A 16,988-nucleotide genomic window follows, 5' to 3' on the forward strand; every position below is an offset into this window, starting at 1 on the left:
CGACACACCAGTGAAACACACAAAACAATGACTTTTGATAGAGCGACGCAAAGCAAAGTTTTCCTGCTTTTCCTGCACATGCTAGTTAAATCTCAGGTGTACGAGTTTGTGAGGAGCACCTGAACGCAGCATCATTTTTCAGCCTACACGGAGAGCGCCAAAGCAGCTTCACATGCATGTTGTTGTAGTCGCGCATTGTTTCGCTCATCTGTTTATATTTTGCCAAAACACGGCATTTTACGCAAAGTGAGGTACCGACGTGGTGAAACACAAACACAGGAACAACAGTTTTGCCCGCTGGACTCTCTTGAAGGTACGTTGTCCGCTGTCTTTCACAGGCTTTTGTTGGTCCTCCTTTTTTTCCTGGTAATTACTAGCAGTCATTAGCATCCATCTTGGCAGTAATTAATACCACTGCAAGGAAAAACCGTTCGCTCTTTGTGCCAGCCGACGTATCTCTATGCTAAGTTTCATAAGGTATATCTTGGTTAACTATGTTTTGCTCAATATGTTAAGATTAAGAAACCACCCTACCGAAAAAAGAAACACTAGAAATCCTGTATTAATAATCCGATAGGGATAGAGAGTGTGTTAGCTAGGCCTATAGTGAGTTTAGTTAACGTATCGTACTTTATAGTGTTTTTATCTCCTGAGGTAACGCTGTAATATCTCAAATATATCTCAAAATTACGATAGCTCCTTTTCGTCAGAGCAATTCGTTTGTTCACACGTTATGTTAAGGGTTAAGGGCAAATTAATCACTGCAACATCATTAATCTGGAGTGCACACTTGTACTAGCTAGTGTTTGGGTGTTTGGAGCGTGCACATGTTACACTGGAGCTCATCTCCATGGAAACATCAAATGATGCACTGATGTCCTGTTCCTACATAAACAACAACCAGGCATGAAATCACTATCTAAATCAGTGGGATATTTTGTTTTTTTAAAACATTTTAGCCAGGTGTCCTACACCTATCATCTATAGTCAGTTCATATATACTGTTAAAACTATTTTTTGGCTGTATCTAGATGTATTTTACACCTATTTATACTCAGTATCTCAGTGCAAAATTATCTACATCTGTATATATATATATATATATATATATATATATATATTTTTTTTTTTTTAAGTATTACTGACTTGAATAGCTTCCCATCAGTGCAATCAGTCTGGTTCCAACAGAGAACCATGTGCATAATAGATGGTTAACACTACTTATACTTTTTATTGAACTTATATTTCTTGATATACAACCTCCAAAATAAACCTATTCCCAAAATTGTCACTTTAAATTAGTTATGCTTTTAGAATATGGTGTTGTTTTATGTTTAATGTGACCTATGGGAGCAACCCAACAAGTCAAATTCCTTGTTACAACATGCGAGCTTACTAGCCAGTAAAACAAGTTCTTTTTAATTAGTAGATGGTACATATACAGTAGAAACAACACATTTACAATAACAATAACAGACAGCTTGTTGCAGCACAGTATTTTGCTAAGGTTAAGACAACAAAGAGCTTTCAGAGGACACATTAATAATTGAAAAACGGTTGACCAAAGGTTGCAGGTGATGATAGCTTTGCGGTCAGAGTAACCTTAAGTATATAAAGTGAATAAAGATTTTGGCTAAGAGAATGGGGTTGCATTACCAGAGGTGAGACCTGATAGTGGATTTAACACCAAAGATTATCAGTTCATCGGAAAGTGACAAGCTATTGCAGAAGGTTTTCAATATCTGACCAGAATACTTTATTGTAGCGGGGAATTGGAAACCAAGTGGATAATACATTTAATATCATTTTGGCAGAAGGTGCACCAAGGAAGAGTTTTGACGATGCATTTCTTGTGGGATAGCATGTAAAATCTTAAAGGAAATCGTTTTTTTTGAAGTATGAACATTTCAGGTTACTGTAGGTTATGTCACACACACACACACACACACACACACACGCCCATGTGCCTGTCCAGGTTCGGGGAGATGTCGTCGGTGTGGCAGCAGGAGCCTTCAGCGTATTCTCCCTGTGTGGAGATCGACTCCAGCTCTGTGAGGAGCAAGGACAGGATGACCTCCCCGGCCTGGCTGAAGCAGGAGCAGGACGACCTCAACATCATCAAGTGGGAGAATTTTCAAACCGGAGCCGCTGCTGATGCGGTTCAGGACAACACACCCAGCAGTGCCATGTCCAGTAAGAACAGTTTCACAGCTGTATTTGTCCTGTGATGATTTGTCACTGTCATTTGGCACAGTACATGGTGCTATGTGTAGCATTTTAAAACATCAGTGTATCATTGTCAAGTCAATTGTCATACATTGGTGTAATTACTCAAAACAAATGAAACAATGGTTCAGATGATTGGTAGATTGGTAGCCGCTATCTCAAGCCAGTGGTATCGTTTGCGCTCGTGTTTAACCACAAATTAAGACCACATTTCCCATAAACCCTGCTGCTTCCTGTCGTAAAGACAATCTTTACTGCTTTTACTGCTATCAAAGGTTTTTTCTTTCGCTTTGCTGAAGAGGATAAACATGTTGGAAGTGATTTTTCCATCAGCCTTTGACTCCTTCCACCATCTGCCATTGCCAGAAACTCTGAAAACAGTGCTCACTTCCTGTTTTGTACTGTTTTCCCACCACATCCAGCCTGGTGGCACACAATGTAAAATGCAGTGTAGAGGCTGCCAGTCTTCTCAGACATGGTCTCGTTTGTTTATGATAATTATAGTAGTGTCTCAAATTTATTCTGTATTGATTTATTGATGTTGTGCTGTATATAGCACCTTTTTAAAGAAATGAATTCTCTCACACATACAATGAAACTTTGATCTTACAGCACAGAAAGGAGATACGCTGTACATGCACAGAATATTTTGTCAAGGCCAAAGAAACACATAACCTGTGTGTCCTAATGCTCTTCACATTGTTGTCCGCCCTTCCTCTAGCTGCCTCGAACGCAGAGGGCCTGCCCCCGAGGGTGCTGCTGACCATCACCAAGCTGCAGTGCATGCTGGAGAGCAAACAGGAGCGCATCGCCGCTCTGGAGAGGCAGGTGGAGGACCTGATGCAGGACCGCAAGTTCCTCAGGAGCCAGATCGAGAACCTCACCAGCAATCGCTCCTTGCCAACTTTTGCAACACCCTCTCCTGTGCTTGAAGGTTAGAGTTCAAGCTGATTGTAGACCATGCTGGACTCATTTATATTTACATTTTAGGCATTTAGCTGATGCTCTTTCCCAGAACCGTAGCACTCTGATAATAAATGTAACAAATATTAATATGTATGATAGAGAAGTGCAAGATAAATAACTAAGAACCATGGAGGAAATGTATAAAGGGGTAACACTGCAATTTCTTAATAATTTCCTAGAAAGTAATTGTTCATTTCTTAGGAAGTTTGCTGGAAAGAAGCATGACATTATGTACTAATTATAGGGAGAGTGGAGAAAGAGTTCAGTGGTAGAGTTGGTAAGTACCTGGTAATTTATTTCCAAGAAAGAGCCATGAACTTATGTAGTAGTTATACAGAAAATGAATAACTGAATAATAAAAAAAAACAAGTGCCAAAAATAAATTCTTCCTCTAGTTTCCCATATATACTTACATGAATAATGAATTGGGTCACCAAGCCAACCTCTACCTCTTATTTTTCCATTAAATAGTTTATAGTTTTGCAGTTCTTTCCAGGACACTTCTTTAGAAATTTTAAGTTCCTCATCACCTCCACCAAACTGACCGCTTCCATTTTCTATAGAAGTACTACATAATTTCATGGTTCTTTCTTAGAAACTCAAAAAGAAATTACCAGGTAGTTACCAACTCTTCCTCTATTTTAACTGTAATTAGTACATGATGTCATGGTTCTTTCCAGGAAACGTCCTAAGAAATTAACGGTTCCTTTCTAGGAAATTATAAGGAAATAAACAGACCTGGAAAATAAAGCGTTACCTAGAATAGGAAGTTTTGCATTTCATATTGTATATAGAATTGGTATAATCACATAATTTGGGGGTCATTTCTGTTGACTTCTCACAGCTCCTAAAACCAGCAAGGTGCAGCACTCGGAAACCAAATCCCGGAAGAGAGAGAGAGCTTCTTCCAGTTCCTCTGTGAGCAACGGCAGCGATTCGGAAGCGTCCGGCTCCTCTGAAGTGTCCGCAGCCTCGAGTGAACACAAAAGGAGGAGACACCACAAGGACAAGAGAAGAGGAAAGAAAGGGAAGGACTACAGCAGAAAGAGAGGTAACCTGTAATCACATAATGTCATTGTGAGCCACACCTGGATCAAAGGAAAGAACATTTAAAGTGTCCAGAGGGCAGTAAACTCCACCCATCTGGTACCCCTTGGAGACTAAAACAAAATCTATTAAATATTTTGTAAACACAGTTTGTCTGTTGGGGCAGCAGGAGCCTAGAGGTTGGAGAACTGGCTTGTGACTTATGGGCCATCAGTTGGACCGGCTGGGAAAATCAAGGTGGGGAAAGTGAATGAAAGAACATTCTCCCCTCCCTCATTAACTATTTTTGATGTGCCTTTGAGCAAGGCACTGAAACCACAGCTGCTCAGCGGCCATCAGTACACGACTGTGGTTGTACTGGGTGAATGTGTGTAACTGTGATATGAAGTTTTCCCTGGATAAATAGGTTAAAAAACACAGATAACAATCCTACTGCGGTCATTGCAAAAAAATAGTTTGATGGTAGTATGATGTTTGATTGATCAAACAAATCAGTGAGTGAAAGCTCCTCCCTCTCTTTAAAGTTTGTAAGAAATGCCAAAAATCTTGCGTTATATGGGGAGTACACATGATTTCAACTCAAACCATAACTGGGTGCAAAACCCAGATATTTTTTACAAACGGTCCATTGCCTGGAAAGTAGACAGCTGAGTTGAGAACGACTGCGTGAAAAACATTTATTTCTTCCCAGACTGGTAAGTGAGACTTTTTGAGAAATTTTGAACTTTGACTTCTATCACTTTGGCACATGGTAATCAAGAGCCGATCTCTGTAATTATACCATATTTTCATCTCTTCTGTAATAATTGGTCATTGCACATGCGCCGTCATGTCTCTCTCTTCTATTTCCCCCCCAGCTACCGGCGTCCAGTATGTCATCCATCGCTATAAACAAGTCCTGTCTGCCTTCATCAAGAAGAAGAGCATGAGCGAAGCCTTCCGCCATCACGGAATCGACCGGAACACCATCGCCAACACGGCGTCGATCGCTGAGCTCCATATGGCCGGCAAAGACATCGTCCCTTTGGTGGGCATGTTCCGTCAAGGAGAAGAGACTCTGGTCAGCTACGCCCAGAGGTGTTCGATGGTCATTGATACCGATGCTGAACTGTCCAGGAGAATCGACCAGATGAAAGCCAACGGCGAGCTTCTGCCCATCTCAGGGAAAAGGCCCAGAGGATTGCATACACATCTCCAGCAGCTAGGGGGAGCTGCAGAATCCATTTTAATTGGTTAATAATAATTGTACTACTACAGTGCAGTCCGTAAGTATTCGGACAGTGACACATTTTTTGTTGTTTTGGCTCTGTACTCCAGCTCATTGCATTTGAAATGAAACAATGATTGTGAGGTTAAAGTGCATACTGCCAGCTTTCATTTGAGGATATTTACATCCATATCGAGTGAACTGTGGAGGAATTAAAGCCTTTTAAAGCATTTTAGGGGACCAAAACTTCAATAACGTTGTCATATTTAATATTTGGTTGCAAATCCTTGGTAATGGATTGTGGATGACTGCCTGGAGTCTGTGACCTATAGACATCATCACCGTTCACCCTATATGGATGTAAATACCCTCAAATTAAAGCTGACAGTCTGCACTTTAACCTCATAGTCATTGTTTCATTTCAAATCCAATGAGCTGGAGTACAGAGCCAAAAATATTAATAAATGCGTCACTGTCCAAACACCTACGGACTGCACTGTATATTAGAGTGGGGGTGACTTGGAGGATAAAACATAATGCCTTCACAAAATCAAGTTCTTTAGTTCTTCTACATCCCAAATTGAACTACTGGATTTGAGTTCCTGCGTTTTATGTAGCATTTTTACATATTCTTAATGTTTTCTTTACGTGTCAACACACAAATGTTTTTTCAGTATATACATTTCAATATAATATACATGTATTCTGTATATTTTGTATTTGACAGGTCTACAAATTTACTTGGAGCTTGTTTGATTTTGTTAAAAACAATACAATATTTTTTAAATGGAAGGGCAGAGGTATGTAGTGATAGAAGCACCCACAAGATGGCAGTGCTGACATATAAAGTCATGTTTACAAATCATATCTATTATCATTTATTCCAAAATGGTGGATTGTCAATTTCCATTTTCCAACACTATATGTATGGTGTAGCATATTTTCTGTTTGGGATGATACTTTGTTGTGTTCATAGGCATTCTGAAAATATTTTATTGACTTGATCCTGTGATTCCTATGCTGTAATTGAATTGAGCAATTTAAAAAACTGCATTTGTTTCCACGTGTTTTAATATTCATTTCTAGAATGCGAACAAATCAAAAATGAAAGTAGTATTTGTTCATACAGAGATTGTAATGACTTCTGTTCCTACTGTTCATTTCCAAGGAACTGCGGGACAGCTGTTTGCATTTTAGGTGTGCGGTTGACGCTCTTATCTGGAGCAACTTAAAATGAGTTAGCAGGTATAGGCATTAAGTGTCCTGCTCAAAGACACTATGACCTTCGATAGAGATGTTGACCCTGTAACCTTTCAGATAGGGAGTCATGTTCACTTCATCACATTTCAGGTCAGGAAGCCTGCAAAGGGCCTTGAAGTTAAACAATAGAAAATAATAACCAAACATTGCTTTACTTGTACTTTTCATGCAAAAAGTAGACCATAACATGAACACCCAATCTCACAGCTGCCGTTAAGACTATAAGCTGAAACGTGATTGCCTACAAAATGGTTGTGAATGTCCTGCAGCACAGCTATATGGTATTAAATTCGGCCCTGCTGGTAGGTGTATTTTTAGCCTGTCCGCTGACCAGAGGAGTGAGCTGCAGCAGTTGTGTAGACAGATGGGAAAGCTTGGTAAGACATCCTTGGGCGATGGTAAGTGTCAGTGCAAAGTGTCGCCGTTGCCTTCCCTGCTGTTTGCTTTTCACGTGGAGTGACAAATTACTTGTGCAAAGCCATTACAAGGGCTGCACCCAGGCTGTTTATCTTTGCATGGGACTCTGTCACTGTCACTCTCATTCACACACTGGCTATCTGCTTATCTTTCACTCTCACATCCCAATCTGGCTGTTTCCCTGCCGCTGTCCCCCCCCCCCACCACCTCCTGTTATGGATTCATTCAGTCATTATTTCTCCATCTTTCCTATCTCGTTTCCTCAACCAAAACGAGCCGTGCGGCGATGGCTGCGCTCGGGATGTAACGGCTTTTGGTGAGTGAAGCATTTCAGTCACACCAGCAGGGGCGAACGTGAGCGACCTCGAGTCCCTCTCTCACCCCCCGTCGTAGCCAGGGGGGACAGGTGCATGCTGGTCTGCCGAGCGGCGTGAGGTAGAAAGGGTGGGCGTATCGCTCTGCCAGCACTCCTCTCTTCCCACCTCCGGAGGGATGCAAATGTCACTTCTGCTCTCCTTCCCACCAGTACGAGACGTGGCGATAGAGGATTTCTTTTCTGCAAATCCTGATATGAAATGGAATGGAATGCTGAAAGGAATGCATTTTATTGAAGTATGAATAGGTATATAAAACAACCCTCACTAGTGACATTTTTGTGCATTACCAGTATCGGTCAGTATATCGTAAAAAAAAAGGCAGCAAAACACCGTCTCCACCTGCTTATACTCCAGAGTGGCAGCTGTGAATCTGGTGCTAATGAGTAGGGGTGATGGAGCTCAGAGCTGGAGATGGAGATAGGATGTGGGCCTAATCGAGCCTGAAGCGTCCCCCCCCCCCTCCCCCCCTGCCTTTTGACTCACATTGGTGTGGGTGCAGCTGGGACTCCATTTTGTGTCTTTGGTGCTTTGCTCCCAAATTGTGGGGTTGCAGGTGCCGCGTCATTGCCTGAGCTCCAAGTGCCTGATGGGTACAAAATTCATCCCCCTCCTCTTGTCCGGCTTTGGTCCTCTTTTGATCCCGGCATTGACAAAAAGAGCATCTGGATGCTCTTAACTGAGAGTAGCTAGTAATAGCCACCAATCACCCTCTTAATGGTGCAAGTAAAATGTATTTGAACCTCTGAGTTCAAATGGGCCTGGGCTGTGCTTTGTTGTTACACTGGCAGTATGAACTAGACCTGTGTAATGAATGTCTCAGACATATTACGTAAAGGATTAAAAGGCCTGTAATGGGGCAAACGATCTCAGACTTGAGCAAATGATTTTATGCTCTCTGGGGAAAATAGCGCTTGGCATGAACAAGAAGTGTAATCTCTCTTTTTCACAGTTACTGAGATTATTGCCAGATATTGAGTAACAGTGCTCCAGTTGTGCTGGCATTTCCGTGGCTTTTCCTTTAACAGAGATTAACCACAGTAGCTTATTGTTTGAAACACAACAGGGCCGGCCCATTTTTCATGATGTGCCACTACATTAGAATTGAGTAAATAAGAAAAATGAAATGGGGTTATGTGAATGAGAGTGTGTTTTTGGGTAGATATATTTGGCTTTCAATGGAGCCCTCCATTATTGTATCAGTTACTGATTTTAATACAAACTGAATACAGACCGGTTCAAAAAGAAGTCTTCAAAGTTTTGTAACTCTGGCCAAAGGCTGAATAATTCAAGGCACCCCTGTTATTTAAACTGGTACTGATCTATATCCAGTATGTCTAGAGGGTCCGTCTCTTCTGTGTCTGTAGATGTAGTGTTGACAGGACCAACCTTTGACCCCAATGATGCATCCTCCCTGAGCTGAAATGACATCTTAGTAACTAGAGGATTTGAAACCGTTACTCATAGTCAAATGGAAGAACAGCAAGTTTGAAAAAAAAATAGTAGCCTTCACAGTTCCTCATTTTTTCCCCTACATTTGTCACCACACCTTTTTAAAGCATGTGAAAGAAAGGTAGTGCTTCAATTACAATTTGTTACCATTTTGAATGCAAGCTGCATGGAAGCAAGACAGGTGCTTGGACATTGTTGAATTTCTAAAAACGAACGGCCAGTTGGTCTGAGCGTGTGCAAGTCTCCGGCCTGTGCCTCTTCACCTTTTTTATTCGCCCTTGGGCTTTTCTGTAATGAAATCTTAAAATAACCCGCTCACTGCTGAAAAGTGGGTCAGAGCGCCAAGGCGACGCCAATTCAACACAAAAGCATCAAGTAGTGCATTATGGGTATTTCCCCCTGTGGTAGAATTGAAGGTGGGGGCTGGAGTCTGCGCACTGGTTGATGCCTATTCTTGTCTTTCTGCAGTGACATCAGATGGCTGGTAGAGCAGTCAACAGTATTTTTATTAAGTGGTAAACCAGTCATAGTTTCAATTACAGTCTTTTTACTCGGGGTGAAAACATAGAAAAGCATAGACGTTTTCCTCATTATCCCAGTGTCTAATCCCCCCGCTTAGTTACTGCATTAGTCAGCACGACACCATTGGATAACAGCAGGGTTGCTTCAGTGTAGCACATGGTTGGGCTGCTGGTGTTAAGAGTCACTAGAGGACAGTGTTGTATCCAGTACACTGTTATCATGTTCTATTGTTTGTGGCCAGACACATCATGCAGACTTCTATCCCTCGACGCACAGCCAGTCCTGCCACAGCTGATTGGATTCAGTCTGTCGAGTCTTATGGGCATTGCGTCTACACATTAAACATCTACTAGGGTGTAGAACAAGTATAACAGTTAACAAGCCTACCTTTAAGTATCTGGGAGACAAAATACATATTGAACATAGAGACGTCAATATTCAAATAGAAAAACACAGACAGACACAGACTTTAACAAACCTCCTATGAACAGACGAACTGTCCTGTGTCGCGAAATCAATTTTGCCCCACTATCACCGAGTCTTTTTTTAAACCCATCCAGCAGTCCAGACCAGCAAATAAATCCAGCCAATCGAATAATGGTCATTAATGAGATTTCTGTTGCCAATTTAAAAAAAAAAAAAAAAAAAAAAAGAAGAGAGAGAAGAGAAGATGCTAATCTGAAACCACAGAACCTCTTCTCAATGACAGCCTTTTTGTCAGCGTTGCTCGATCAACAAGTCTTGAGGTATTGACATTGCTGGTGTGCTCTCCATCTGGCTGCCACTGATAAGAACTTACTGGGGGCTGCTGGGTAATAGTCTCACAGGCTTAAAAGCAGGGGGGCATAATGTATTCTGGGGGAGTCCAGCAAGCTGGCTCTACCCAGGACTCTAACCACCACCACCACCCCCTCTTCTGAGCACATTCGGGCAAAGACAGCACTTTCAGTTTTATAGCCAGTGGGGGTGGGGGGTGGGGACATCTTGCTGCCAGAGTCATGATTTGCCATGAGAGTGATTTTATTCCTGGAGAAACAAGATGGCTGCACTCAGTCACAACCTATGAGGCACGACCGTGTGCTAATAACTGTTAAGACAGTGTTTGGAGCTGTATTAGAACCCAAGTCTGTCACTGAAATATAAATCCTGATCGAAAGCTTTATGTATTTGTTTAATCATTTGGTGCTGATCATGCTATATGGCTGAGCTGCCACACTAAAGATGATCTATTTCTGTGTACAACACCTCTATGGCCTTGTCTCTTTGCACTGAGGGGAATATGTAAAGGTACTATGACCTCCATTTTCAGGGTCAGAGGCACAGACTGTTTCTGGTGTTTACCCCCCAGGTGTCCTCAGACTGACAGAGGTGCCTTATGGGAGATTAAAGTGCAAAAAATGATAAATGAATGTATGCTGTAGGTTCAGAAAAGGTTATTTGTAATATTTTGTCCATGCCAACTGTACATTATATTGTTCTCTGTTGTTCTCAGGGCAATAGAGAAACAGACAATTCAGTGAGAGTGCTTGTGAGAAGGGTGAAAAAACAGTAGCAGTGGTCATATGAACAACTCATTTATTTTGTCTGTGGTGTGTTTCTGGAAACACACCACAAAGATACAAGTAAACAAATGAAAACAATAAATTAAGTAAAATATGATAAATGGCAAGGTTAGAATAAATACTAAAAGCAACTTTATAAAGGCTTTGATGGACTGTTTGAAGGGGAACGATCCCTTGATGTGCATAGAGAATTTCAAAGGGTTTGAAGGCACTTTCCTTTTACATGTTTGTATTTTTGCTTGTGTACATTGTTATACAGTATGTTATACTGCCTGCAACTTTTACGTTCGTCTTCATACAGCTTCATTGTGCAGATATCTCTTGAAAAACAGAATCCTAATAGGGACTACCTGGTTGAATACAGGTTAAATAAATAAAAAAGAAGGGTAGCATCAGCTGATTTCAAGCTTTGGATGAAGATTTTGGTGATGCAGGTCAGAGAGACAATCAGAGAGGTGTTGAGGACAATCCTGTAGTCTGTATCGAATTGGACGTCAATGGAGATCATGTTTATCAGGGATGGTGTGGTCAGTGTTGTAAATACTGGTGACCACAGTGGTGAGAATTTGCACATAATGGAGGTTCGTGGAAACTACTCAGAGCCCATTGATTTGTGTAATTAGTGCATAATTTCAAAACTGCAAGGGCATCCATCTGTGACTAAGGCTCTTTCACTCTGTTCCCCTAAAACTAGCGTATTGGAGATACAAGGTTTCCATCTGACAGCCACGGTATGTTACATGAATACGTCAGTTGGAGACATAGAAGTTGATGGCAAGTGACGTACAATGCGCAAGCAAGATGACAGCATGAAGGAAACTCCCCCATTCCCCCCTTCCGTCCCGTTGGTTAGTCGTCCAGTGACGCAGGACAAACCTGACATCTTTGGCACGGGAGGAAAAAATGCTTGGAGGGGACCTAATGCAGACGGACATTTTTCAGCCTCTCTCCTGCACTTGCTTGGAATAGACAACAGAGTACCACAATTCAAAATGAAACTGCTTCACAATATGTTTCTGAATATTTGCTGATAACCAAGGATGAATATTTATGTCCAAAGGATTTGACTCTGTCCACCATTTGTCAGTGTTGCCCAAGTGCCCAAGTATTTTGGAGTAGGCATCATTGATCTCAGTGGTGGTGTGTGTTTCCTGGTGTGTTTCTGTGTGAGAAATGGTTGTGTGAATCAGTCATGCCCCCATGGGCCCTCTCTAGCAGAGCTAATGACACAGAAAGAAGAGTGTGGGTGAAGTAAAAGAAAAGGGGGGGAAGAGGCTATAATGCTGCTGGCCATTAACCGCCAATCAGAGCTGTCATATTATCTGGAAACGCAGATAGATGGGAGGTTTGGCCGTAACAAAGGGAAATGCTTTGACTGTCTGCGATGATAATAGTACTGTGTTGTCCACTAGTAGTCTGAGATCAGTGAGAAAGACGTACGTGTTTTGGGATATGGTGGAGCATGCTAGTGGCTAATTGCGTCATCATAACTCAGAAACGTCACAGAGTGTCGAGGCAAATGACCTGACAGCTCTGTGCTTGTCCCGGCTTTTGTTTTAATGCCCGGTATAAGGAGGGTTTTTTCTGATTAGGGGAAGCTTGGCTTTTCTGTGTATTCTCTCCCACTTGACCTCCATTCTGATAACAGACATTAATAAATAAAGCCACAAGTAGCAATTAAAGGGTTCAAGCCCCATAGGACGCAGAGGTTGGGACACAAGGAATGATTTAAATGAATGATTTAAAACTGTCAGCTGTTATTTTTGGATTCTTCTGGCTCTCGTGGACGCTTACACCGGCTTAGAAGGTAGTGCGTCTTTGAGAAAAAATAGTTCCTATCCAAATAGAACACAACTATTGACAGAAAGCTCGTTTTTTTACAATTTTTTCAAGATAACATACTGACACCGGTATGATTATACTGTGAGCATCGTGTTTTGCAAAACAACGTTTATCATAGTTTTCACAGACTGTTGCGTATACCCCTAGGTTCCTATTGCAGTAGAGTGGGAGGGGGCCGCCCGGTGTTACCGGACGGACGCAGTAGGCGGCTAGCGAAGTTATGGTTTCTACTAATAGGGATCATGATGGAAAACATGTTATTTGGGCCCAGGGTTCAAAATACCGAAATATTCCTTTAAGAAAACAAGACAGCCTTTTGTGCCAAGTTTTGTGAAGTTTGGACATCTGATCAGTAAGTTATGGACAATTTTGTGATAGGCGACGCCTGCTAGAAACTGCATTGGCTAATATCAGCCAAACCATGTAAATGTCACACAATAGAAAAAAAGCTTTTAAATTTGCTACATTTGCTGTTCTGAACACTCGGTGTCGGGTAGGTTTTTCGTGGAAAAATGTAGTGCACAGAAAGTGATGTGTTTTACATTTCTGGGACCAGCAACACAATTTGTTTGGAATAAACAGAAGAAGAACTGAGTAGTTAGCATGAACAGTGATACCCACCATAGCTGAACAGACGAAGAAAAAGAGCGCCACCTACAGAAACTAAAACTTCATCAACACAAAATCCACACATCACAGCACTGGCCACACTGTTTGATTCACAGGTGATCTCTGGGAAGTGCAGTGCAAAAACACATGCCAATTTTGAGTCCTTCAATTTCACCAAACAAGACCTTGAAAGTCATTGAAAAGGCCTTGAATTTGATGTCCAAATGAGTTTGGGAACCCTGATGCATGCACTTTCACCTCTGTCTCTTTCTCTCTGTCTCTCTCTCACACTCTTGCACATGCACTGTCAGTAAGGCTTGCAGGGAGGGACACACACACACACACACACACACACATATGCTCACACAATCAGAGCAGTGAAAAAAAAGCTGAAGAGCAAGAGAGGGCATTTGCACTGCCAAGTTATACAACTCTTATCAAGTCTATTTTGATGATGAGTCATTAATTTCACCGTGTTAGGGCTACTAACCATCATGTCAAGCACTCCTCTAATTGTATTCATGTGGGATGGCAGCAGTGTGGGCAGGGATGGTCCAAAGCTGTTCATCCTTTGCTCACATCCACAGTATGTTTCATGTGTTTAATGTCCCTATTATTGAATGACTCAGCGCTGCAGGATTTTTTTTTTTTATTTCATTTTCACATGAAGCACAAACCTCACATTTGTCATACTGTAAAATGCATCAAACTCTGGATCAGCTGATTTAATGGACTTGAATTTTATCATAAGTCCCTACAACATGCAGTACTTAATGTTTATGTGCTTAAACCTGTGTAGAGCACAAATAGTTTACCACAAATTCCTTGTCAATTCCCTTGAACAGGTCAAAGTGACGTTTACAGAGCTGCAGAGGGTGCTATGATCAAATGTCTTAAAGAAAAAGGATGAACCATTACCTCACATTAAATTCTGCTACTATGGAGATCTAATTGTGAATTCAATTTTTGTATATCAAAGGCCGCTATAAATACAAACTCTCATTGGCCCAACTGACATCAAACAACCCACATCAAATGCATTAACAATACATGCAAACCTAGGTTCATAAACTGTTATTTCCATAGCTAGATTAGCCACATCTGTCAAGCTACTATGCCTCATTGCATATTTTTTTTCCCATTACATTATCATTTTAAATTATGCTGAAGTTATACAAACACTTTACATTTCGATTTCACCTCAAGGCATTTAAGCTTATTATATAACCAACAAGCAAGCTGAAACGCTTCACACGGCATTGTCCTCTGCGTAAATAATAGGGAAGGGAAAATGGCTTGAGAGTGTAAATGGTTTCATTTCTCTCCTCTGCCACAGCAGCAATATAAAGTTCCAAATGCGAGGCAATTGATATTGAAAGCTGCACACATAAACAGTGCAATGAGTGAGGTTATTATTGGTGTCTACAAAATATATCATTAATGGAACACATCAATGGAATAAAAGAATCTTGCTTTAGATCCTCACTAACATTATTCTGGCTTAGCAGGATATGCTACTTATCACAGCGTGAGTCATAAAACGCCACCTATATCATATTGCCAATGATAGCGTAATGATAATTCTATCAGCTACAAAATCCCAATACTCATTTAAGTGGCTCATGATATGCGATATACCACAGCTGGGGATGTCACGGCCCAGCGGCTTGCCACAATGGCGGCCAGTCATTGGTGTGACTGCCTGACAGGCCCCATGGCTGTCAGGCATTCACACCACGTACCTACGGCCACAATAGCCTCATCAGTGGCCTTATTCAATCAACCTTCACAGACAGAATAGACTAGGGTGCTGCAGACCCAGCCAGCCAGCCGCTGATCTGCATCACAGTGGCATCAAACCATCAGAGCATGTCTCTTTAAATCTCCTTGAAGTGATCTCTGATTTGGCTTGATTGTCTTTGACGCAGCGCCACTATTCCACTCGGCCCTTTCAAGTATGACCGTGTGATTAGTGCGGGGAAGGAAAGAACAATGAAGTATTGTTATACTGTCTGTATGAATTGTTATAACAGCAGTATACAAAATAGCCAGACAAGGTTTTGGGGATAACTGTCAAGGCGGCATTCATCTTTACAGCATAAACTAATGTAGAAGAAGAAGTACAAGAAATACAAGATATTTACATACTTGAAACATGTATCTGTTTTTCTTTTGCTTTGAAGATTGATTTGGAAGTTAACTCATTCAGACCGGAATTAGCCCTGTAAAGTGTGTGTGTGTGTAGGGGGGTTGATATTGATTCACATATGTACACACACACAAAGAGAGAATCAATACCCTTATCAATCAATCAACCTTTATGAATTGTTGCTTGCCCTTCAGACCAGTGTGCAACCAACCCAACAAAACCGATGTCAAAAGCATTCACATAAACGCTGGTTTGAGGTCATGCAGATATTTATCTGCTTTTCTATGCATCAGTTTGTTTCACCTGGGCCTACATCTACAGTTAAAATGGTGACTTTATGGTATTCTCTCTTTACCCAATCAGAAAAGGTTTTAGGCCACATGAACATTTATATTCTCTTTTCTTTGCAGTGTAAGTGAAGGTCACTTTCAGTAAAGCTGTTTTGTTAAACAATTGATTCTTGGATCTATTTTTAGTAGCATGGAGTTCCAATGTGGTCAACAGTTATTGATCATATTTTAAATTGCTCTGCACTACGTAACAATATGATGTAACCCAAGTTTGGTTATGATTTTATGTAAGATGCTGATTATCACTCTAAAACCTAGCAAATTCACCCCACTTATGACACAATGTAAAAAAAATTAATAATGAGAATACATGGAGCGTTTAGTGAGTGGGCTAGAAAGGACAAAGCTGAACGACGACTCATGTTCCTCATGCCAGTGCCACTTCATTTTCAACAACATAATTATATTCAACCTTTCATACAGTTCTGAATCATAATACATTTCACAACATATCTGGCCAGCGAAGTTGCTGTACATGTCTGAAAGCAGCTGCATTAATTTCAGGTAAGATATTTTGCTCATTAATGCTTAGTTTGTTATCTGAATTTATTTTTGAGTATCTGTTTTTATTATTCTGTTCAGTGTCTTTCAGTGTCTTTAGACATGCATCTGGGTAATTGAGTTGTTTCCTAGTCCATGCAGTTTATTTGCATGTCTACATTGTACAATAATGCATTAAGTAAATACAAAAGCCATGCAGCTCTGATAGAGCAATTGCAAAGAGCAATGAAGATGAGATTCTGTACTCTCAGTCAATGCTCAGCTTTAATAGAAATTATTTTATAGTTTTCACTGAATTAACTTTTACAATATATGCAAAATTTGATTCATATTTTATGGAAATATGTGTTTGGTTTTTAATCAAGCCATAAAACCATTGGATACTACTAATTTTATTCACTGTATGCTTTTCTCTGACAAATAGTGACAGAACAAGCATTAAATGACAGACAGAATTAAGCACATAAGCCAAATCAGAGTAGAAGGACATACAGTTCCATATGT

The 16,988-nt window shown here is 40.9% G+C and overlaps 1 protein-coding gene across 1 annotated transcript; it reads left to right on the top strand.

Annotated features, from left to right (window-relative positions):
- The first annotated feature begins 177 nt into the window (after positions 1–177).
- Positions 178–6,492, top strand: LOC139908708 (uncharacterized). The gene is made up of 5 exons (XM_071895506.2): positions 178–313; positions 1,976–2,193; positions 2,948–3,160; positions 4,037–4,243; positions 5,097–6,492. Exons 2-5 carry the CDS (start codon positions 1,986–1,988, stop codon positions 5,474–5,476), a joined length of 1,008 nt encoding a protein of 335 aa, XP_071751607.1. The 5' UTR covers positions 178–313; positions 1,976–1,985; the 3' UTR covers positions 5,477–6,492.
- Positions 6,493–16,988: the final 10,496 nt, after the last annotated feature.

This window comes from Centroberyx gerrardi, chromosome 22, assembly GCF_048128805.1.
Source record: "Centroberyx gerrardi isolate f3 chromosome 22, fCenGer3.hap1.cur.20231027, whole genome shotgun sequence".
NCBI lineage: Eukaryota > Metazoa > Chordata > Actinopteri > Beryciformes > Berycidae > Centroberyx > Centroberyx gerrardi.